General features: G+C 41.2%; 1 protein-coding gene across 1 annotated transcript in view; it reads left to right on the forward strand.

Annotated features, from left to right (window-relative positions):
- pou6f2 (POU class 6 homeobox 2) overlaps nt 1–24,249 on the forward strand; it is a gene marked incomplete at both ends in the record, with an annotated part of 129,410 nt that overhangs the window by 36,514 nt on the left and 68,647 nt on the right. Inside the window, one exon of the mRNA XM_080751779.1 lies at nt 142–358. Coding sequence (XP_080607905.1) covers nt 142–358 — 217 coding nt within the window. The remainder of the gene's footprint in view (nt 1–141; nt 359–24,249) is intronic.

Below are 24,249 nucleotides of genomic sequence, written 5' to 3' on the forward strand. Positions count from 1 at the left end.
TTTAGTCAGTGAAAAGTCAACGAAATGAACACTACTATGCCATCACTCTGTAGTTTTCTGACCTTTCGTAGCACAAGACTTCTGAAGTGTAAATGGAAAATGGATGTTAGTGTGTATTTGTGTTTGTGTTATTTATTCCAGTCCCTCCTAGTGGCCCAGCAGCTAGCCAACGCGGTGGGTGGCGTCATGTCCGGGGCGGCGGCGGGCATGAACCAGCCCATCCTCATCCCCTTCAACGCGGGCGGACACCTGGGCGGGCAGCAGGGCCTGGTCCTCTCCCTCCCCGCCAACATCCAGAGCCTGGTGGCTGCCGCCGCCGCAGGGGGCATCATGACTCTCCCTCTCCAGAACTTGCAAGGTAAGAAGAGGTATTTGCAATCTACAATTTTACAATTTAGGCATTTATCAGACGCTCTTAATCCAGAGCGATTTACAATGAGCAAGGACAGCACAAGGTAATACATCAAATGCATAGGAATAGTAATCTAGGATCGTAGGTAAACCAAGAACCTATCATCATTCTAACGGTAGAATAACCAAAAAATATATATAGTCTGTACACAATATACAGTATAGTGTGCATATTTACCTGTAAGCAGTGGTGTAAAGTAAATACTGTACATTTGACGCCTTTAGCTATTTTTTACTTTACTGGAGTATCCAATTCAATACTTTTACTTCTACTCCACCACATCTCAGAGGCAAATATTGTACTCTTTACTCCACTGTAATTATTTGTAAACTTTAGTTACTAGACCAGTACATTAACCACCTCATCCCTATTTAAACTTTAGTTACTAGACCAGTACATTAACCACCTCATCCCTATTTAAACTTTAGTTACTAGACTAGTACATTAACCACCTCATCCCTATTTAAACTTTAGTTACTAGACCAGTACATTAACCACCTCATCCCTATTTAAACTTTAGTTACTAGACCAGTACATTAACCAGCTCATCCCTATTTAAACTTTAGTTACTAGACCAGTACATTAACCACCTCATCCCTATTTAAACTTTAGTTACTAGACCAGTACATTAACCACCTCATCCCTATTTAAACTTTAGTTACTAGACCAGTACATTAACCACCTCATCCCTATTTAAACTTTAGTTACTAGACCAGTACATTAACCACCTCATCCCTATTTAAACTTTAGTTACTAGACCAGTACATTAACCACCTCATCCCTATTTAAACTTTAGTTACTAGACCAGTACATTAACCACCTCATCCCTATTTAAACTTTAGTTACTAGACCAGTACATTAACCACCTCATCCCTATTTAAACTTTAGTTACTAGACCAGTACATTAACCACCTCATCCCTATTTAAACTTTAGTTACTAGACCAGTACATTAACCACCTCATCCCTATTTAAACTTTAGTTACTAGACCAGTACATTAACCACCTCATCCCTATTTAAACTTTAGTTACTAGACTAGTACATTAACCACCTCATCCCTATTTAAACTTTAGTTACTAGACCAGTACATTAACCACCTCATCCCTATTTAAACTTTAGTTACTAGACTAGTACATTAACCACCTCATCCCTATTTAAACTTTAGTTACTAGACCAGTACATTAACCACCTCATCCCTATTTAAACTTTAGTTACTAGACCAGTACATTAACCACCTCATCCCTATTTAAACTTTAGTTACTAGACCAGTACATTAACCACCTCATCCCTATTTAAACTTTAGTTACTAGACCAGTACATTAACCTCCTCATCCCTATTTAAACTTTAGTTACTAGACCAGTACATTAACCACCTCATCCCTATTTAAACTTTAGTTACTAGACCAGTACATTAACCACCTCATCCCTATTTAAACTTTAGTTACTAGACCAGTACATTAACCACCTCATCCCTATTTAAACTTTAGTTACTAGACCAGTACATTAACCACCTCATCCCTATTTAAACTTTAGTTACTAGACCAGTACATTAACCACCTCATCCCTATTTAAACTTTAGTTACTAGACCAGTACATTAACCACCTCATCCCTATTTAAACTTTAGTTACTAGACCAGTACATTAACCACCTCATCCCTATTTAAACTTTGGCTATTTGAACATTGGTATTCTATTCACCCAATATCCTGCTTTTGCATTCATGTAAATTCAAGTCAAACTTTTTCTGCACTTTTCATACACTGAGAAAGTCAATTATTGGAAGTGCACATAAAAACACATCAACATACCGTGTGGTGCGACATTCTGTGCATACTGTATGTGTTTTTAAAAAAAAATCCTCCATCAAGCTCCAGACCAGGTAAGAATTCTTCAGGGGGTTGTACACACAAAAAAGCTGCCATCCCCAACTCACCATAGAGCCGAGGGAAGGCCATATTAATTACAGGTCAGCGTTTTGCAGCGATGGCAGCGCAAAAGGCACTTTATGCTCCTTTTCCCTCCGCATAAGAGTGCACCGTTACTCCTCCTGCCTCATCTCCTCACCTCATCCGTCCGTCCCGCATGCCTGTACTTACCCTCCTCTCGCCCGTTTTAAACTTTAATGCCCAAGTGTTCTCTTTTGATCATAGTTGTAAATGGTTTTTCATTTTAATGTTTAAAACATTGTCTCTTTTATAACCATTAGATTGAGGGATGGATGGGGAAGCCGTCAGTCATGAATCTTAGATGAGAGAGGCCCCCGCTAATGTAAAAAGATGCCAGGCTACATGTAAAGCAGTGTGTTTTTCTTTTCATTCTTTTTTTTTTTTGAGGCCCGGAGATTACAATAATGCCAGCTACAGCACAAAGTGCAAAGGAAGCTCCCTTTGTGTGTGTGTGTGTGTGTGTGTGTGTGTGTGTGTGTGTGTGTGTGTGTGTGTGTGTGTGTGTGTGTGTGTGTGTGTGCATGCGCGCGTGCATGCGCGCGTGTGCGTACATGCTTGTGTGTGTGTGTGTGTGTGTGTGCGAAGGAAGTGGACGGACAGATGCCCTGAGTGAGGAAATGTGGAAGTAGCAGAGCCTAATGGACACAAACATGCATAAATAACAGCACCATCACTGTGGGGAGAGCTTTTAATAAACCCCACATCCAGCGAGAGGCAGTGGAGGGACCTCAATGTATCCCGGAGCAAAAAAAAAGAAGAAAGATAATGGGCCCAGCAGGTCCATCTGTTTTGCACTTCAACAGCCCCTCCAATGATGGTGCGTGCGGGGCAAGGGTCCCGCCGCGATAAGTGATCGACAAACAACATGTCAGGATGCCGTGACCGAAGCACGAAAACAAACCCCTCTCTCACTCCCATAGTGTGCCATAGCTTGAGCGTATAACTAGCTATAACGTCCTGGGCTGGCATGATTCTTGATCTAAGTTACCCATATGGTCAAACCAGCATTCAGGTGAGCAGGTGCGGACCATTACTTGTACCACTTGAGGCAACCCACAGAGACACTCCAACTATCAAAGTGCCAATGCGGTCCCTACAATGTACATCCATCACATACCGGTATCAATAATCAAATCCAGTGCACAAACACAAATATAAAACCCCATTTGGCTCCTACAGAGAGAATGGAAAGGCTGTTTTGGGAGAAACATGTCCGACTGCAGGCAGATCTTGTTTTAAGCACTTCAACTTGACAGGCCCGCCCCGCCTGTTCACATGTCCCTCTCGTCTGAAGGGCGGGCGGGGGATTGCGCCCTGAAGAGCCCCTCGGTGGGTGGAGGGGAAGTGACACGAGTCACACGAGTGAAGCTACATGTCTTGACTGTGTCCGGAGCCCCCCGGCCACGAGGCGGCCCCTGCTACCTCCCCCTCCCCTGTCGGAGTTGATCACGGCCAACGCTGAATGAGGCCTGCTGGCACAGCACCTCTGTCAGGCGACCGTAGCTCTGGCCTCAGCACCCCCAACCCCTCCTCCTCCTCAGACACCACACACACACACACACACACACACACACACACACACACACACACACACACACACACACACACACACACACACACGCACGCACACACACACACACACACACACACACACACACCTCCTCACCCTCCCCTCCTCCCCCCTAATTCCCTCTTCCGACTGCCCCTCCCATCGCCCTGGGTTCCCAGGCCTGATTAATCACACGTATAACACAGTGTCTCGCTGTCGACCGGGGACCAGTCAGCTCATTTCATGACCCTGGGAGAGAGTGTGTTTTACAGCACTCACGCTGCTAGCTAATTAGCGTCAGATCAGACACAAGACAACTGTGAGGCGCGGTAATGAGACGACATGGAGGAGGGAAGGAGGGAGAGATGGTGGGAGGAGGAGGAGGCGGCTGTATTTAAATGTAATGAGCCGTCTAATGACCTGCTAATAAGGCTGTTTGTCTTTGGGACTGGTGAGGGTTTTCTCAGAAGAGGAGGGGGAGATATGGTACAGTTTACATAAGGAGCCTTAGCGTAGCATCTCCTCACCCTGAGGCATTTAAGATACATTAAGATGCGTGCTTAAGATACATTATAGCAGTATGGGAGCCTTGTGTTTCCGTATAGCATCAAAAAACTGAAATGATCCATAATCCACACACTGTGGCGACTGGCGACTAATGTTTTTTTAATAAGCACTCTCTCAATCCACTTAGGGAGAGACAATATAACCATAGCAAGAAAAAACATTCACATAAACATCAACAAAATGGATTTTAATGATGCTTTCTTTCTTTGATCACATCCTTTTTTTTCTTTCTTGTTTTAAGTCAGTAGACGTTATTTTATGAGAGACCCTTCTCTATATGTGTGAATGTGGACAGGCAAGGCAGAAGAGGCTGCGTGGGGACTTGGTGAGCATTCGGAGGGCAGCCGCTCTCTCAGACTGTGATGAATAACTATCACTGTAATGGGGTTGTGCTGTAAAGTTGGAGCGGTTGCTTAAATAAAACTGAGCAGCATCTTGTGGCAGACTCGGTAAACACAGGCACCGGCCGTAACTGGTTATTTGTCAGGATGATTTATGTCCGCAAACATGCAGTAAAAAACAAATTCCCAATGAAACTAAACAAGGGAGAAAGTTATCTTTTGTGACAGAGTGCGCACACCATTCTAGCTGACTTCACATGAGGCGAAAACTAGGTTGGGTCATACTAGAGGTCTGTAAATATGACAGCTCATATGAATAAAAAGACGAACCAAGTTAATGCATGATTTCAGCTTTTCAAATATATATAGGTGACAACAGAAAACAAACAACACTTCCATGTATTCTTTCTTAAAATATATCTTCCTGATATACAGTAGATGTTCCATATAAAGCATGCTGGGTGGGTTTTTGTTGCACTGCTAATGGGTTTACATTTTGCATGATTTCATAACAAGCTAAAATGCAATTACCCTTCTTGTAAAACAAGGAGTATCAAAGCAGCAGACGTATAATGTTCAATGTCTCCATCTGCGGCTTTCTCTCTGTGTCTCACTTACGGTACATAGTATGAAGCATATCCCATCTCATTTGCACTCGGTGAAGAAAACAACCAAAAAACATCAAGTGATTCGAGTTCTCTACTGATAAAGGATGTATAGTCCCACTCACCTGCGGTATAATGAGGCCCCAGTGTCGGTATCAATCAAATGCATGTCTGCATTTGTTTGATGAAAATGCTCAGTGGTGGTAGGGTTTTCACAGGCAAGCGTGGGTATTAGTGAGGTACAAATTACGGTAGGGAAATGTCTGCTCATTACACCAACCAAAGAGCGGTGCCCCTGGGGACAAGCCCAAATGTTTCCACACTAGTTATAGTCCGTGTCAGACTCCATCTCCTGCTCCCCGTCGGCTGCCAAGGATACGCTGTTCCTCCTGATAGAGGTTATCATACCACCTGTGGTGGAAAAAGTATTCAAATGTTTTAATAAAAGTATCAATACTGCAGTGTAGAAATACTCTGTTACAAGTACAAGTACAGAATTCAAAATGTACTTGAGTAAAAGAATTAAAGTATTTGCATCAATAAGTACTTAAAGTACCAAAAGTAAATTTACAAAATGTTTAAAAATGGCAGATCTACAAGCTCACAACGCGTCGCGATGCGTCACGTTGTAAGCTTGTAGATCGGCTATTTTCAAATAGCCTAGGTATAAAATAAGGCTAAAGTGGTTTAAGTGTGTTTTATAATATTAGAACTTATACAGTAGTAGTAATAGTAACTAGTAACTAAAGTTTTCAAATAATCGTAGTGGAGTAAAAGTACAATATTTGGATCTGAGATGTAGTGGAGTAGAAGTAAAGGTATTGGAAATTGGAAATACTCAAGTAAAGTACAAATACCTCAAAATCTTATTTAAGTACAGTACTTAAGTAAATTCACTTAGTTACTTTACACCACTGACGCAGGGTTCCAGCAGCCGCAGACTTAACCTCTGTCTGTGGACAGAAAGCCACTGTCCCTTACCACTCATTACATTGCAGGCCCTGCTGGATTAGACTTTCTCACACTCGCGAGGCTTCTTGTGCCGGCAATGTATTTTCTATGCTAACACAGGGAAGCTGTCAGAACCTTCCCTAAAACAGACTACGCTCCTGCACATGTCCCAGACTCTTCTCCCTCCTGGAATGAACTCTCTATTGCAGTTAGAACAGCAGACTCACTCCCAGTCCTCCGCCGTAATCTGAAGACTCACCTCTTCTGACTCAATTTTAGCTCATAGCACTTGCCCTAGTCCTGACGACCTTGTAGGCTTATGCAAAGGTTAAAATGTAATTTAGATGTTATGTAGACAGATATTAGACAGATGTTCGTCTCCTAAGTAAACATTTTCTTCCGAGCTACATTTTTGGTGGCACGCACTTGGGCCATAATGTAAAAACGACCAGCTTCATTAGGACACGCATGCGTGCTATATTGCTAAGAGATACGTTATATTATAGTTTAGTTTATGTAAATGTATTTATTCGTGAATATATTTTCTCAATTGACTTTAATTAAAATTTTAACTTTGGTGGCTGACACCATAGACCACATGAGACTGACACAGTATGTCCATATATGGGCTTTCCCAAGATATGGGCTTAATATTGATGACATCAGGGATCTCCATATATGGTCATGAAAGGGACAAAGACTGACACAGATATCTCCATATATATTAATTTATTAGTGAATACATTTTTCCCATTGACTTGAATGGGGAAAATTCAAAAGGTAAGACAAAAATAATTTGCCAAATTCGCGCCACGGCAACCACACTTGCAATTTCCAATCTTTCTAGTTTCATAGTCAGATGATAGGTTCTTGGTTTTACCTATGATTAGATTACTATTTTTATGCATTTGGTGTACTGTAATACCTCTGAGGTATCATGTACATTAGGATAGTGGAGGAGAATAGCATTACTAGAGGGGCACGCGTTATATCCCCACACCATCTCAATCCAGCGGAGAGGTCATAACCCCGGCCGGCCTCCCAGTATACAATACACCCCAGCCCACTCCACCCCTCTCTGCACTGTTTAATTGTGTATTCTCCACGTCGTCCTTTTAATGATTTAACTCCAGCGCACGGTTTGTCGAGACGACTCGACTCGCTCCGGCAGGGAGAGAAAGTTGCATTAAATAAATAACGGTGATAACATGTAAGACCTCATACATTTCAAAGCTAATGCAACTAGCGATGCAATAGGAGCAGCTGCACACACAGTCCGGGGTAGTGGTAATTTGATTGATTTGTTGTGACAGCGAGCCAAATAATTGAGAGTGAGAGGTTGCCGGCAAGAGATGAGGCGTTGACGCCGGCAGGTTCGCCAAGGCAATCCCAGCAGATATGGTGGCGGTGCGGCGGCTGTGGGGTTCTCATCTCTTGCCATTGATATCTGCCAGCGGTTTTATTGTTTGTCTTCAATAAGCAGCTTGGGAACGTGTGAGGTTACTGCCTTTGTGACAGTTCAGGGGGAGGAAAAAATAACTCTAACCAATCTAAAATGTACAGAACTGTGTTCAAAAGGTTAGAATCAAACACACACACACGCACACACGCACGCACACACACACACACACACACACACACACACACGCACGCACACACACACACACACACACACACACACACACACACACACACACACACACACACACACACATCTCACCATTTATTTCTTTTTTGGCGTATTGTGTTGCATTTGTGCATTCGCGCGGCGCGCACACACATGCATACACATTCCCTTGAGAATTCAACATTTTTAAATACTGTCTGCCAAGTTCACTTGTAAGAGAAAATCTTAACTCCCTGTTGGTTCACTTGTTGCTATATGAACTTGTTCACAATTTCAGCTAGGTGTATTTCAGTAATTGTTGAAATACACACGCGATTTGGCATGATTCTTTTAAAACAGAATTCCCAGATCCCGTAGGCTATGCTTACGACTATGCTTTTATTTGTTTGATTCATTTGTTTTGTTTTCTGTCTAGTAAAATCTCTTTTTTTGTCATATCCTAGAAATAAGCAACTAGGTCTATTAAAATAGAGCCCAAAAGAAGCAACTCTTTAAACCTGGCTATATGCGCTGCATCACGACGCGTTGTGAGCTTTTAGATCTGCTTTTTTCAACAACACAAATCTTGTATGAGTTTACCTGGCACAAGGTATTTTCAGATGGGTCCACGGACAAAGGGGGGGGGGATTTTTGAGAACTGGTTTAAAAATTGGGAAAGAAGCCCAAATAAGCATCTACACCTCAGAAACAAGCCCCCCCCCCCCAAAAAAAAGCAACCCACAATTACCAAAATGTACAACAAGGGTCTTCAACAAGGGGTCCTCAGAGTTACTACAGGGGTCCTCCAAATCTTTGTTTGATAGAAACTCCCCTTTTTTATATTAACCACTTGAACCCTAGCGTCCATATTCTGATAACTTTAGCCAAAAATAACAGATCTACATGCTCACAACGCCTCGCACTGGTGTATTGGGGAAAAAGAGCAGAATAGTATAGAGTGAAAGGTCAAGTTTATTAAGTATTGACGGTTCAAGTGGTTAAATATTTGAAAGGTAATCTGTGCTGCTATACGCTGCAGTTGCACAAATTCTCTGAATATTTCCAGATATGAAATATAATAATAATATAATTTGCCTATGGGGGATTTACAATATAAAAAATAACGCTGTGAAGAGAGTATCGAAGTCCTGACGTCACTCCCGCTACCCCTTGGAGCGGGAGTAACATCAGGACTTCGATACTCTCTTTTGGCTCAACCAATGCCACACAGGACAGCACAAGACTGATAGAAGGAAGAGGGGAGGGTGAGTAGTGTTTTAGTTGTGTTTATGTTATGACCAGGGCCGGATAGGGACACAAATTTGGCCCTGGCATCTTGGTGCAGAACGGCCCACCACAACCGGCGCGAACGGAACATAGAAGATCTAAGCCCACAACGCGTTGAGATAGTGAGCCGTTGTGGGCTTGTATCAGCTGTTTTATGTTTGGGTGGGAATTACTGTAATTATCCTAAAATGGTGTCAAAGATTTGTTTTGGCCCACTGGCCCACATGCCCACTTGTATAGTCGGCCCACCGGGCATTGATTGATTGATTGAAGAATTTATTAGAAGTTTGCTATAGGAAAAAGTACAGTTTCATTACAGCACAAATCACTGGTACAAGGTCAATTAAAAGGAGATCCTAGTAAGCATTACGGCTTATTTACACAGGAACCACTTTATATATCTCATATAACATTGAAAGACAGACTTTGCATAGGATAACATCAATTACAAAAGCAGAAAAAGGGGGGGTTGTGGAAACATGGGGGCTTAGTCTATTTACTCGAGTAGCAGCCGCCTGAAGGTGACTTTTCTGACCAATTTTGAAGGAGGCTAGGAATTTGCACTCCTTTAAGGCTTGTAGAAGGGCGTTCCACATGTTGCATGTGCCCGATATGTCAGATGCCGAGTCCACCCCTGGTTATGACTGATGTGAGTTTGACCCAAACGCAAAGCAAAGGAGGAGGCAATTGAAGGTGAAAGCCCACCCGGGAGTGTTAATTAACACTGGAAGACAGAGTTAAAGTTGTACCATGTAACTTTTTTTATAAAACAAATCTTAAAATTGTCCTAACTCTTAAATCGCTAAAGTTTTAGAACACCAACTCCGTTATTTTCAGCTTCTGAAGCCTTCTCTTTATATGTTTTCTATGATCCTGACCGGGGTCCGGTTTTCGCGCAAAAATTACGTCATCATACACTCCCGGCCAATCACAGCGAGGGTTATACACTGCCGGCCAATCACAACGCATCTTGAAGTGGGGTCGCTAGCTATCACAATAGGGCGGCCATATTTGTAGGCGCCCGTGTGTCTCTATCAATACTCGGGTGAAACACTCCGTTTCTCCGGAATGCCTGAACGCACAGGAACCAGGGACCCCTCTAAAGATAGATCTCGGCGACGTGGAGGCAGACGCGGGGGTGACGCGGGGGTGTGAGGCCCGGTCCGCGGCGAAAAACGGCCGAAAGACGCGGACGCTACTGACCACTAGTTGAGCAACTTACACAGTATAGCTTTAAATGCACAAGGGGGGCAAAGGGAAAATGGGCTCCGCAGTTGCTCCAATCCAGCACGGGACCCGGAAAACTGGGGAGGAGAGAAAAGGCTGCGTTAGCAATAAATCCACAAAGTAAAGTAGTGCACAGCAAACTACAAGAAGTTAAACTGTCTAGCTCTGATTATAATTACAGATGCTTCTCCTTCATTCAAGTTTGGTTCCACAACATACACTCCCTTTTATGCCCATACATGGAGATCCCTATCTGAACCAGCCACACAGATATGGGCCATGTCTTGGCCGTCTGACCAGTGATGTACCGGTATATCGATCACATCAGGGATCTTCATATATGGGCATAAAAGGGTGATGTCACCTGTGATATCACCTGTGATGTCACAGTGATGTGTCAGGGGAGCCACAGTGTCAGGCGTCACGCCTGCCACAGAGATATGGGGACAAGATGTGCCGGTTTTCATAGTAAACTTGCGACCTGTGGTTGCAATTAACATTTTTAATCTTGCAGGATACATATACCAATGCAGTGTCAGCAATTATACACACAATAAATAGACCTTCGTTTTGCAGCATTTATTTACTTTGTTCTTGTTGATGAGTAAATGGTACAATTTACAATTTAATATAATTATTTATGCCAGTATGTTTTCATGCGTTTTCAAAAAACTATATAATGTTTTCTGCGATATGGCTTGACCACTTGGCCCAGAGTTGTTTTTACACAATTAGATTGCACTCTTTCTTACTTCTCCTTGCCAGACCGATTTCCAAGCAGATTTGCTCCCCTCACATTAAAGGTCTGCCATATTGCTGAGGCGTGATTCATTCAAAAGCTTTCAGGAACAATCTGTAGTCAAGCATTTTAAATGAAAATTGATTTGTGATTTACATGGTCAGCGAGGGGAAAATGAACTTATGAAACGTTGTAAATGAAATATTAGACAAGGTGCAGTGGGAGGGTTGCGCAGACAGAGATGGTAATCTTGTGGAACTGGAATTCCCGCCTGGCAGAATTGGGTGACATTTTACATTTATCTGTGTTCTGCATGAGTTGTAATGTTAATGGTAATTTTATGGGACTGAACTGGAATGGGAAATGGTGTTATCGCAGATTGCCTCAAATGTAGAATTGTGTAAAGCTGCATCCTTTATTTCCCCCCCATTCCCTCAGTAATGTGAGTTATTGCATGATCTGTCCTCTAAGGTTGAATGTGTGTATTCAGCCTATTTTTATCAGGCCGTTCTACTCGCAGCATCCTATATAACGCACACCCCCTTTTTTTTGCCAAAGCATGAAATTCATAGTGACTACAGAATTTTCGATATAGGTCATTAGAGCATTTTAACCATCTATTGGTGAGAGATTCGTAAGTCATGATAAAAATAGTTAAATTTGCTGCTCGGTGGTTACACTTTTATTCAGAAGTTCTCGGTCCGTCGTGGTATGTATTCATCAGAATAGGAGATTCTGTAACAAGCCTGACAAAATGCAATTACTGTATTTGTATTCTTTGTTCTGTTTCAGTTCTCATGTCTTGAAAAACATTGACTATAAAGATACTTTTTAAAAGAGCAGCAAATTAATTTGCCTTCCTTGTCTAAATATTTTTACCATGATCAAAGATTAGTGGAAGTTGTAGCTAAATTGTCATTTCAATATACATGTATCATTTTGTCGACATCGCTGGGCATGATTATCAATATGAACCAACACATTTTCAATAACAAATCTATCATCAACTTAATAATACAAGAAAGTCAATATGGTTTTATCTACCGGTCAATACTACTTATAATCCACTCTGCGTTTTCTAATGTTGATCGATATCCCTGTGCACGGAACGTTTCCTATACTCCCACCCAGGTCTGGGGGGGTAAGTAACATATGGATTTTCAAAGCGCTGGTAGTTCCTCCACGGTTGAAAGGGAGGCAGGAACCAAGAGGCCAGCAAGAGAACAAAGTCATATCTCCGTTAAAAGAAGTGTGGGCTCCCACAGTGTCTCAGGGGCTAAAACCCAGATCACACCAAGGTCATTATTAAACACTGCTCTCCAGTTCCCTCCCCTGTGTAACCAAAGAAGCCATGGCCACATTTGTCAGCAGATGGTGTGCAACCAAACCCCTCCACCACTGGGGGGATGTCTCATGTCTGAGCCACGGCTAAAAGCTTATCTGCGGTTACTAATTGCTGACCAGGGCCTAATTACCTTAATTAATGGGCCCGGAGGTGTCCGGGTGGTCCAGATTAGTTTGAGGGGGCTTTTATCAGCATCAGTAGCCGCTCAAAAGGTCCCCCGGGACATCTTGAGGAGCATGTACGTCCCCCAGGGTGCCATTTTCCTGGACTAACTGCAGACACCATCACAGATGAGATGGATCCTGTGGCATCAGTACAGGATGGCATGTTTGGAGAGAGAGAGAGAGAGAGAGAGAGAGAGCTATCTGTTACTTACAGATCAAGACGGATCATTGCTAAGTATGTCTCTGGGTACAGAGGAGAGATGTTTTTCCTGCCTCGATCTCTTCAAACACATTTCCTATAGCATCTATCTATCTATCTATCTATCTATCTATCTATCTATCTATCTTTATACTACTCACTGCCCCTCTTCCCTCTCTTTCTCTCCCTCCCTCCCTCCCTCTCTCTCTCTCTCCGTTCCCGAATTACGCCGCCCATAATTCACAATGACAAAGTAGACTTTTAGCTCCATTTTCCACAGACCTTGGGGGGTTTTGTTCAGTGAGCTCTCACTGTGAAATTAGCCCTGGTACCTTTCATTCTCCCTGCAAGCAGCGTCAGTGAAATGGTTAAAAGACACGGAACAGCCAATATGAAAATAAGAACCGATTCAACAAATCTGCTGCTCCTCCGCCTGGCCTGCTTCTCACCCATCCAAGAACCCTCTTTCCTCCCCCCTCTTTTTAGCCTCCCCCATTACACCTTCCGCCCCCACCAGCCCAACCCCCCCCCCCCCCCCCCATATCCCAACCATCAACCCCACCATGTCCGCATTTTGAAGAAGGCTTGTAACTTTCAGGTTGCATACATTTCTTTTGATGATATATTGTCCCAGTGGGGAATTTCATTTACTGCTGGCTGCCCTTTGCTGAACCTGTTGCTAGTCAGTGAGCACGATAAGCGCATAAGCAGCAATGCCTCTTCATTCATCATACATCGTTCTCTGGGTGCTCTCAAATATCTCTCATATGCGATTCCGGGGGAAGAAACTACTAAACCGGCACAAAGAATCTCCTCAAGCCGGCATAACTGAGGTTCCATTAAAAACGGGTCTGTGTACAAAAACATAGTGCACTGTTATCTGTTATCAAAAGCGCGCATATTAGGTGTTACGTCCACAAAATATTAGCCTTATTACATTTCTTTGCAGTGCACGCCACTGATGGTTTATATACGCGGTGAAAAATGAATCCCAGCGTTGTGTCGCATACATAATTCTCAACATTTTCGCCCTTTTGTTTTGAGTTGCGTGCATTTCGGGATCTGTTCGCCCTCTGACCCACTCGTTCCCAATCACAGTGGCCTACGCTCTGTGTTGTATTAAACAGCATTAATAATCACAAGAGAGCTCCGTGTCACTCAGAACTCCAGCACATCACTGAGGCAGACAGTGTGTTGTGCTGCCGGGCATGTTGTTGTGCAGTGTGAAAGTGCTTACACGCTCCCTCAGACAACCAAAGGGAATAATTAAAGACAAAAGATGGAGGCAGAAGAATGGAAAGCAAATCCCATTGTTTGGGCTTATTTCATCCCACCGAATTCTTCTTTTTCTCCCTCCCTCCCTCCCTCTCTCTCTCTCTCTCTCTCTCTCTCTCTCTCTCTCTCTCTCTCTCTCTCTCTCTCGTTTCTCTGTATGTGCTCTCCATCCTCACACATTCCTCCCCAAATGCACTGTGGGTATGTGGCGCTGTTATCAAAAGCATAATGTAAGCGCGAGCAGCACAGAACAAAGGCCTTATGATGTCCCACTCATACCCACATTGTCTTTTCATTATTCTACATTCACTTCATAGCGCTGCGCAAGTTGGGAGAGGAAGGCAAGGCATAATAAACCCTATAATGTATATCTCTGTGTGTAGCTGCGCTCAGAAGCCGCAGTGAAAGATGAATTCTGGAGGGGTTCTTTTTTTTTCGCCTTAAGGGCATCAATTCTTTAAGACCCTCACAATCAAAGCTGTGTGATCAAAAATAATCCGACGATGAAATTCTAATTTAAGGTGATGCAGACTATTAGTGCAACTCTACTCCTCTCCATTTCTGGGAGCCCGTAAATGTAGCCCCTCAATCTCTCTTAGCTTTTACTGTCAGTCAGAGAGCACTCAGTCATCTCCGTGCATCAGGCCCGCGCAATATTGATTTTTCCACCCACTGAAACAGCCGCGTGAACATAAATTTTGCATGAGGCTTTTACTCGCGGCCCTCTGCTTTGGTCTGACGACATGTGATGGGGCTGTGAACGCACTGTAATAACCCAGTCCTGTCCATGCCGAGCTAAACAGGCTCGTTTTTTGACGGAAGGGAGGGGGAGGACACTGACTCCAGCACCCTGTGGGCCCCCAGAAGGACAAAACCCAGAGCCAGAAGACCCTGTTTAGTGCAGTGTTCTCAAACTCTTTCATGTAAAGGACTGCCAAATTGACACTTATAAGCCCGCGGAACCCCGTTTGAAAAGACATGCCAGGCATCCCCAAAAGAGGAGATTTTTACAGCTCTAGCTGTGATTCTCAACCATTTTAATTTCAAGGACCCACAGTTTAATGGCATTTCTAACTCTGAGAGTGTACAAATGGAACCAAATGGGTCCATATGGTTCCATTTGTACACTCTCTGAGTTACATACTCATAAGGGTCCATTTGGTTCCTGTTCTATCATTTAGCTGGTGACCCCCTGGAACTCCCTCTAGGACCCCTGGGGGTCCCCGAACCCCACTTTGAGAATGGTTTAGTTGACACATACTATAATATCCACTGAAGATGTCAAACTCAGCTATCACTCTCAAACTGCTAATCGTTCTGTTCTTGAAGTTAGACAATCTACAAACTACAAAGTAACTAAAGTTTTCAAATAATTGTTGTGGAGTAAAAAAGTAAAATATTTTCCTCTGAGATGTAGTGGAGTAGAAGTATTGGAAATTGGAAATACTCCAGTAAAGTACTTGAGTAAATGTACTTAGTTACTTTACACCACTATGTGTACAGTACACAACACCAAATGCCGACATAACAAATTAAGTACACAAGGGATTTATTTGCACTGTATGACTAGCACGTCCGCAGAGAGAATTCAATTCCTTGTCTCCCCTGGAGTGAGAATTCTACAGCACAGTTTGATATTGCCTTGTATCACAAAGTGAAAGCATTTTATTACAAGCAATGTGTTTTGCTCTTAGACCCTGTGGCTGACTCCTTTCAAATAGCAACTGCCTGTAGTCTGTAAACTCCCTCTGAAAAGACGGGTATAACACTGATATTGTCTGCAGGCAGCGACTATATACAGTGTGTCTATATATATATATATATATATATATATAACAGTAGGCCTATGCATGGTACAAAGTTATGGTACCGAAACATGATGTTTGTTCGAACTTTTGTAAGAGCTTTTGTAAAAATCTAATCTTGAGTGTTCAAAATCAGGATTGTCCTGCTGTATAACAGGTGCTGATTTAGCCCTCTAGATTTTTACTGTGTACAATCAGTGATTTTACTGTGTAGTGTAGCGTTGTGAATTACGGTGGCTCATTGCTGCCATGTAAATAGACTTTTGCCATTTTGTGATAAAGAACAAAATCTGATGAAGCTGACATATACAGTATCCATAGCTGTAACCCCAAATGAAGAAGTTATTTTGAAAAATCGCCAAAGCACTTGCAAAAAGATTACTGTACATCGCTTTACTGCTGAAGAACCAAATAAATGCAGGGAAGAGATCAGAATCAGAATCAACTTACAGTGGGTGAAAGTTTTTGTGTTTTTGTGAAAGCGCCATCGTTTCCATGAGAGAAAGGGAAGAAGAAGAAGAAGGGTGGGAGATGGGGCGAAATCAATAAAAACAAACAAAGTATCAATATATTTACACATAGTATCACTATCCGGTGCTTTAAGTACCCGCGGTAAGACATAAGGGGCTCTATTATGATCCAGGTCTTATGCCTCATGCCTTAACTTCTTTGCCTTTTTTTTACTATTTTGAAAAACATTTTTAAATACTTCAAATGCTGATCTACATCTGCACGTTGTGAACTTGCAGATCAGCTATTTGAAATATAAAAAAAATGTGTATATATAGTAAAAAAGGGCAAAGAAGTTAAGGCATAAGGCATAAGACCTGGATCATATAGAGCCCAAGGTGTGGTAAGTACCTGAGGTACTCTTCATCCGACGATGATATCAGTCTCCCAAGTGCTTCTTCTCCACACCATCCACAGAGTAAAAATGACCTTCCTTTGACCACCTTCATATAATGACCAGATCTCCTCGTTGGCTTTGCTCATTTAACCTCCAGTGGGGTAATTATTATGAGCGCGACTCAATGAGCAAAGCAATTGCGACAGTGGCTTATCTGGACTCCCACATCGTGAGACGTGATGCAGACCAGTAATCAGTGGTAGAAAAAGTACTCACATGTTTTACTTAGGTGAAAGTATCAATGCTGCAATGTAGAGGTACTCTGTTACGTGAAAGTCTGTAATTCAACGTTTTCTTGAGTGATATTTTGAAGCTTTAAGCTCACAATTGTGAGCTTGCAGAAATATAAGGGCTGAAGAGGTTAGTGTGCATGTTTTGTAATAATAGTCAAAACCTACAAATGAACTAGTAACTAATGTTTTCATATAATTGTAGTGGAGTAAAAGTACACTATTTGCCTCTGAGATGTAGTGGAGTAGTAGTGGAGTAGAAGTAAAAATACTGAAGCTTGGACTCCAATAAAGTACAAAAACCTCAAAAATGTTACTCAAAGAAGAATTTCAGTGAAAAAATGACTTTCGTACCTTTAAAAGTATGTTTTTGGAAGCTTCCAGAGTGGTCCAGCAGTTGTTTGGTCCAAAGCAGCAATTTATTCCATTTTCTATCACATGTCCTACCCGACCACGGCTCCATACAGGACTGGACCGCGTTATTCAAACATTAATCCTTTTTTTTATCTTGCTTGAAGGTTCATTTTTCACTGCAGTAGCATGTAGTGTAGTGCCTTGTCTGTATCCATCGTCTGCTTACAGTACATCCAGCGCCACCATTATTTCCGTAAAAGCTTGTGCCGTGAAATCACGTCTCTCGCGGGACTTCCGTTTTAATGTAAGCGAATGGGCTCCGACCACGGCTCCATACAGGACCGCGTTATTCAAGCATTAATCCGTGTTTTTATCTCGCTCGTTTTTCACTACAAGCCAGTAGCATGTTATGAATAGAGCAGTGTTATTCAACTGGTGGCCCGTGGGCCAAATTTGGTCCTAGCAGAGCTTTCTTGTGGCCCCTGGAGAACATTACCTATTCCAAAGTAAAAAAGTATATAAATAACAATTTATTATTGGATGGTTGGTTTTACAGGATGACCATTTTGAATGTTCTGCAATTATTATTATTATTTTTTTTAACATGGAGCTGGTTAGCTTGGCAGCATTTGAAACCATCTCTGGGTCTTGAGTAGCCTCTTGAACCAGCCTCTCCAGGAAATCTACAATTACCTTATTTGCTTTCAAAGCAAATGAAAATGTAGATTTCTGGAGGAGGCTTGTTTACGAGGCTAGGTCTTGAGTGGATGTTGTCCATTTACCCCAAATAAATATCACCTTGATTGTGTCCATCATCCATGTCCAATATGGTAACATACTTTTAAAGGTAGGAAGGTCACCACCTTTTCACCAAAATTCTCCTTTAAGTACAGTACTTGATTAAATGTAGTATGTCCCTCCTCTTACCTCTGCTTGTTAGGAGGAAATGACGGGTTGTTCAGACTAGGATGGTGCTTTTAAAAACACTGGGTTGGAGTAACACTGGACATTTTCATTAACTCCTGACAGGGAAAACTCAAATTTCTGTGATTACGCCTGATTGCAGCCTTAATTTACTGCCCTCTCCAGCCATGCCAAAGACGGTGAAAGAACAACCTGTAACTGTAGTTGAAAAAAAATTTCTACACTGTCCCAAAATAAGAAAAACACTGGAGACTTATAGTCAAACACCATCTGTGCTTTGCACCAAAGTCTGACTCTATAGCTTTATTGAAGTGCATAGTCACTAAATGCCTGGAATTTAGTTTATTCTGTCACTTTTAGACCGAATAAACGAAGTTACTTGCATCTAGTGACTGAATGTAATCAATTAATTAATGTAGGTTTTAACTCATCTTACACCAGTGTCGTTTTTACACTGTGAGAGTTACAGTGAATGAGCACTCTGGAGTTTGAGGTGTCGCAGACTCAACATCAATGCAGGCGTCTCAAGGTTTGTTATGAAATGCTTAGTATTATTTATTACTCCTTTAAAGAAGCATACACCTGAGCTTTATACTGTACATTGTACTGTACAGTATATATCGTCTGTCCGGCCGAAACCAGTTAACTCAATTTTTGAGGGTTTAGATTTTTTCTATAGGCTTAACCAAGGGAACCCAAGGGAATCAATAGCTTTTTTTAAATACTTAAACTTCTTTAGTACTGTAATTGGGGTCCACCCTATGTTCCCCAGGTTCTATGTTCCCCACAGGTTAAATTAGGGTTAGGGTTAGGGGTAGGGGTAGGTTTAGGTGGTAAGAAAGTGGGGAACATAGAACCTGGGGAACATAGGTAGGCCTAATGTATGGTCCCCTGTAATTTGCTGTATACAGTGAGTCATATGTACAATTCTACACAGCTGATAAATAATGAGACAAATATGAGATGATATATAGCGTTCTTTATTAATCCCTGAAGGGAAATTTGGGACTAAATGTGGATCCATCACCTCGTATTGCCATTTTTGGTGTCCCTGAAGAGGGAACCAGAATAAACACTAGACAAAGAAACATAATCTTATTTGCCTCTTTAATCGCTCGTCGTCGAATCCTCCTTATGTGGAAAAACCGTCTACCGCCTTCAAACACTTCTTGGCTGCAGGACCTGATGTCATTTTTGAAACTAGAAAAAATTAAATTTGCAGTCCGGGGTTTTGCAGGACACTTTTATACACATTGGCAACCTCTTATCTCCTACTTCGACAGCCTTCAAAATATCTCCTTGGAGTAACGATTAATATATTTTTTACTGTCATCCCACTTGAACCAAAGGTGTGAACTACAAATTATTATTTTATTTTGGATCTCAACACATAAAGCGTCACTCGAGGTTGAGTTAACATGCTGGTTTCTTTACTTCCTTTACTCTCTCTAATTTCTCTTAACTCTTTTCTTTTCTCTTTTTTTCTTATCTTTCCTCTTTCTCTTTCTCTTTCTCTCTTTAGCTTCGGGGGGTAGGGGTATAGAGTAGCTGGGGAAAAGGGGGAAAAAAAAGAAAAACCACAAAGAAGGCACCAACCTTACTTGAAGAACAATTCAAGATTTTTAAGAAATGAACATACTTACTCGCTCAGTGTGATTTATTGCACAAATGTCGAAGATACAATGTAATGTATGCATGGTATGTGAATTGATGGCTTTGTGAGAAATTTGTGGAATAAAATTTATATATAAAAAAAAAAAAAAGAAAAAAAAAGAAATATCTATCTATCTACCAGATAAACAAAAACACATCAAACACGCATGGTCAAAATCACATGTGGATCCAAGGCCGGCACAGAACCACGTGCACTTAGCACCAGGGAAAAAGTTCTCATGCATTATGCAAGCCTGGAAATTATGCAAACTATGCCTAAACCTAACCCTAAACCCTTAGTCAAAATAATGACACGTAGAAATAGTGAGAATTGCGCCCGCTGGCCTACTGGTCCGGGCGCATACCACTTAGGCATGCATGCCTGGTGGTGGCGTCGTCCTCTCCAGGTATATATATAGATATACCCAGAGAGATAGTCTTCTGATATATATCCTCTCCGGTATATATATATATATATGTATATATATATATATATATATATATATATATATATATATATATATATATATATATATTTATATATATATATATATATATATATATATAGATTATATATATATATATATATATATATATATATATATATATATATATATATATAGATATATATACCTGGAGAGGTAGTCTCCAGGTATATATCCTCTCCAGGTATATATAGATATACCCGGAGAGATAGTCTTCTGATATATATCCTCTATACATGGAGAAGGTATATATTCTCTCCAGATATATATCCTCTCCAGGTATATATAAATATATAGTCTCCAGGTATATATCCTCTCCAGGTATGTATATATATATATATATATATATATATATATATATATATATATATATATATATATATATATATATATATATATATATATATACCTGGAGAGATAGTCTCCAGATATATATCCTCTCCAGGTATATATAAATATATATATAGTCTCCAGGTATATATCCTCTCCAGGTATATATATATATATATATATATTATATATATATATATATATATACCTGGAGAGGTATTCTCCAGGTATATATCCTCTCCAGGTATATATGGATATATATACTTGGAGAGGTAGTCTCCAGATATATATCCTCTCCAGGTATATATATATATATATATATATATATATATATATATATTTATATATACTTGGAGAGGTAGTCTCCAGGAATATATCCTCTCCAGGTATATATGGATATATATACCCGGAGAGGTAGTCTCCAGATATATATCCTCTCCAGGTTTATATAGATATACCCGGAGAGGATATTTACCCGGAGACTACCTCTCCGGGTATATATCCTCTCCGGTTTATATATTATATTATACTGTATACTGTATATATATATATATATATATACAGTATATTCTAAAGATGATATATACCCGAAGAGGTTGTCTGGATAGATTTGGAAAGTACCTCTCCAGGTATATATGTGTGTATATATGGCTCTGGCTTCAGAAATATATATATATATATATATATCCTATATATATATATAGTATATTCTATATATATATACCTCAATGTCCAAGTTTTACGTATTATATATATTATATATTATATATATCATATATATATATATATATATTATATTTAAGTATTATATATAATATACTTCAGTGTTCCAATATGTGCCACAGACAAAAACCTTCAACTGAACTCCTATATATATATACCTCAATGTCCAAGTTTTACGTATTATATATATTATATATTATATATATAATATATATATATATATATATTATATTTAAGTATTATATATAATATACTTCAGTGTTCCAATATGTGCCACAGACAAAAACCTTCAACTGAACTCCTATATATATATACCTCAATGTCCAAGTTTTACGTATTATATATATTATATATTATATATTATATATATAATATATATATATATATATATATATTATATTTAAGTATTATATATAATATACTTCAGTGTTCCAATATGTGCCACAGACAAAAACCTTCAACTGAACGCAGTACTTGCGCCTCATATTTTATATAGGCGCAAGTAACAATGTGTGACATTTCTTCTTTTATATTCCTGAGCTGAGTATTTTATAAAGGTCCATATCGTTCAGAATTATTTTTTTGTTCATGAGCTGTCCTTCCGTCTCTCATAGACTCACTAATTTTATTCACCGAACGCCTGGTGCCAGTTTTGCCACCGAAAGTGTCATGGCACATAGCCGTGGTCACTGAGCGTCTTTTCCTCATCTCTTGTTCCTAGGGCAAAAACAGGAAGTCAAGCTAGAATCAGCCGGGGGTGGGGGGAGCAGTGAGCACTGCCAGGGACCACTGAGATAGCGCTAGTAATGAGAGTGCTGGGTGCTTGTCTCTCACTCCTCAGCCACGCAGGAAACAAAAATAGCGGTTTGTCTGACAAATGAGCCGGCTTGACCTAGCCTTTTCGACCTCTGACAATCAAGTCTCACATTCGTACTCCGGTACTTCACAACAAGTCAGGGGGACGTCGCAGTCAAAGCATAGAACAGTTGATTTCTACAGTGGCAAAACTGTGATGAAGCCAAAAGCCCCCAGAAGGTTAGACTGGAGAGACAGGTGGTGGACAGGTTCTCAAAGCATGCAGGTCCATGGCCTTGAGACACCTCTGTGCAACCTGCTCCTCCCAGGGAAATGTCATGGTCCCAAGATGATGGCTGCCATGTTAATTGACATGCCACAGTGCAATTCACATCTCATTCACATCTCATCATTTGCTTAGTGTCATCTTAGATTTGAGCTATACTGTATAGCAACATACGTTAGAAGATCAGATATACAAGTTCACTCTGTGTCACTTTGTTGCCGCTCTGCGAGCTCTTACACCTGCTATTTTTGGAACACAGCCCCCTGGGGGGGGGGGGGGGGGGGGGGGGAATCCCTGGCACAAAACATTTTCAGATGGATGTGGGTACAGCCAATGCATATCATTTTGGGGTTCCTTGACAAAATAAATATATACTGTATACTGTAGGCCTACTTATTTAGAAAGCATTTGTAGAATCGGCCTCAGATCTTTAACAGGTTAAAGAAGGTTACACACCAATTATTCAAGTTCAATTATTATTATCATGAGCAACCGTTCAGAGTGGGGCCCCCTCTCTCTCTCGGAGCCCCCCAGGGAATGATATTAGAGTGGGAAGACCGGTGAGCAAGCATGGGTACACTGACTGCAAGGGAGAGGAGTGGAAGGATACAATTAGCTCTGTAAGATCCTGGCATCTCCCTTTGCCCTCTCTCTCCATCACAAGTGAAGCTCCCTCTCGCACTCTCATCCTTTGGTCATGTGTCTGCCAGAGGGAAAGGAGCACAAACAATTAGCCGAGACAGCATGGCCGCGTTGGATTATGTGCTCAGCCGAGGCAATCAGACAAGCTGCAGTTAAAAAGAATGAGCTTTTAAAATGCCAGTTGCCCAGTTAGAGGGGAAGGGAGGAGGGTCAGTGGTCCTGACAGTCCTAACAAGATGACAGAATTTATAAAGCACCGCTGTTAAAAGAATATGGTTACCTGCGGTGTAGGCCTTATAATAAGGCCACATGGGGCCTCTTCCATATTCCCTCTGTATTTGTTTTCCCGTCTCTGCTTCATATTCTTTTGTTGTGCCTCTTGTTCCTTCTATGCCTTAATGGCCGGCGCTGGAGGAAATTCTCAGATCGTCTTTGATCTCGCCCCGGTTTTCGATAATTTTCTGACAGAAATATCATTTCTATCTCTCTTTCATTCTAATGTTTTTTTTTACTGTCTTTTTCTTTCATCCCCATCACCCCTGTCTTTAAACAGGGTTCAGTGTTTTCTCATGGCAGCATACTGTGCAAAGAAAAAGGGAAGAGATAGCCCGGGTTCTCTGTCAGGGACTCGGGGCTTTTGCCAGACAACTTGCCCCAACATTTCAAGTGAGAATTGGACTCTTGGCTTCTTTGCGTGTTGCAGATGATATATAATTCATGACGGGGTATGAGGGAGGTGTCAATGTGTCAGGAGGTAGAGAAATGTTAAAAAGTGCACTGTTTACTGGCCCAGACTCTGCCTTTCTTTTCTCCCACTGTGCTTTCTGATGCTGTACTGTACTTAAGAGTGTGGAAGAAGACGTGTGTGGGGAGGGCATCTTGATCAAATGTTCATCTTTGCCC

This window comes from Nannobrachium achirus (assembly GCF_963921795.1).
Source record: "Nannobrachium achirus genome assembly, chromosome: 21".
Taxonomy (NCBI): Eukaryota; Metazoa; Chordata; class Actinopteri; order Myctophiformes; family Myctophidae; genus Nannobrachium; species Nannobrachium achirus.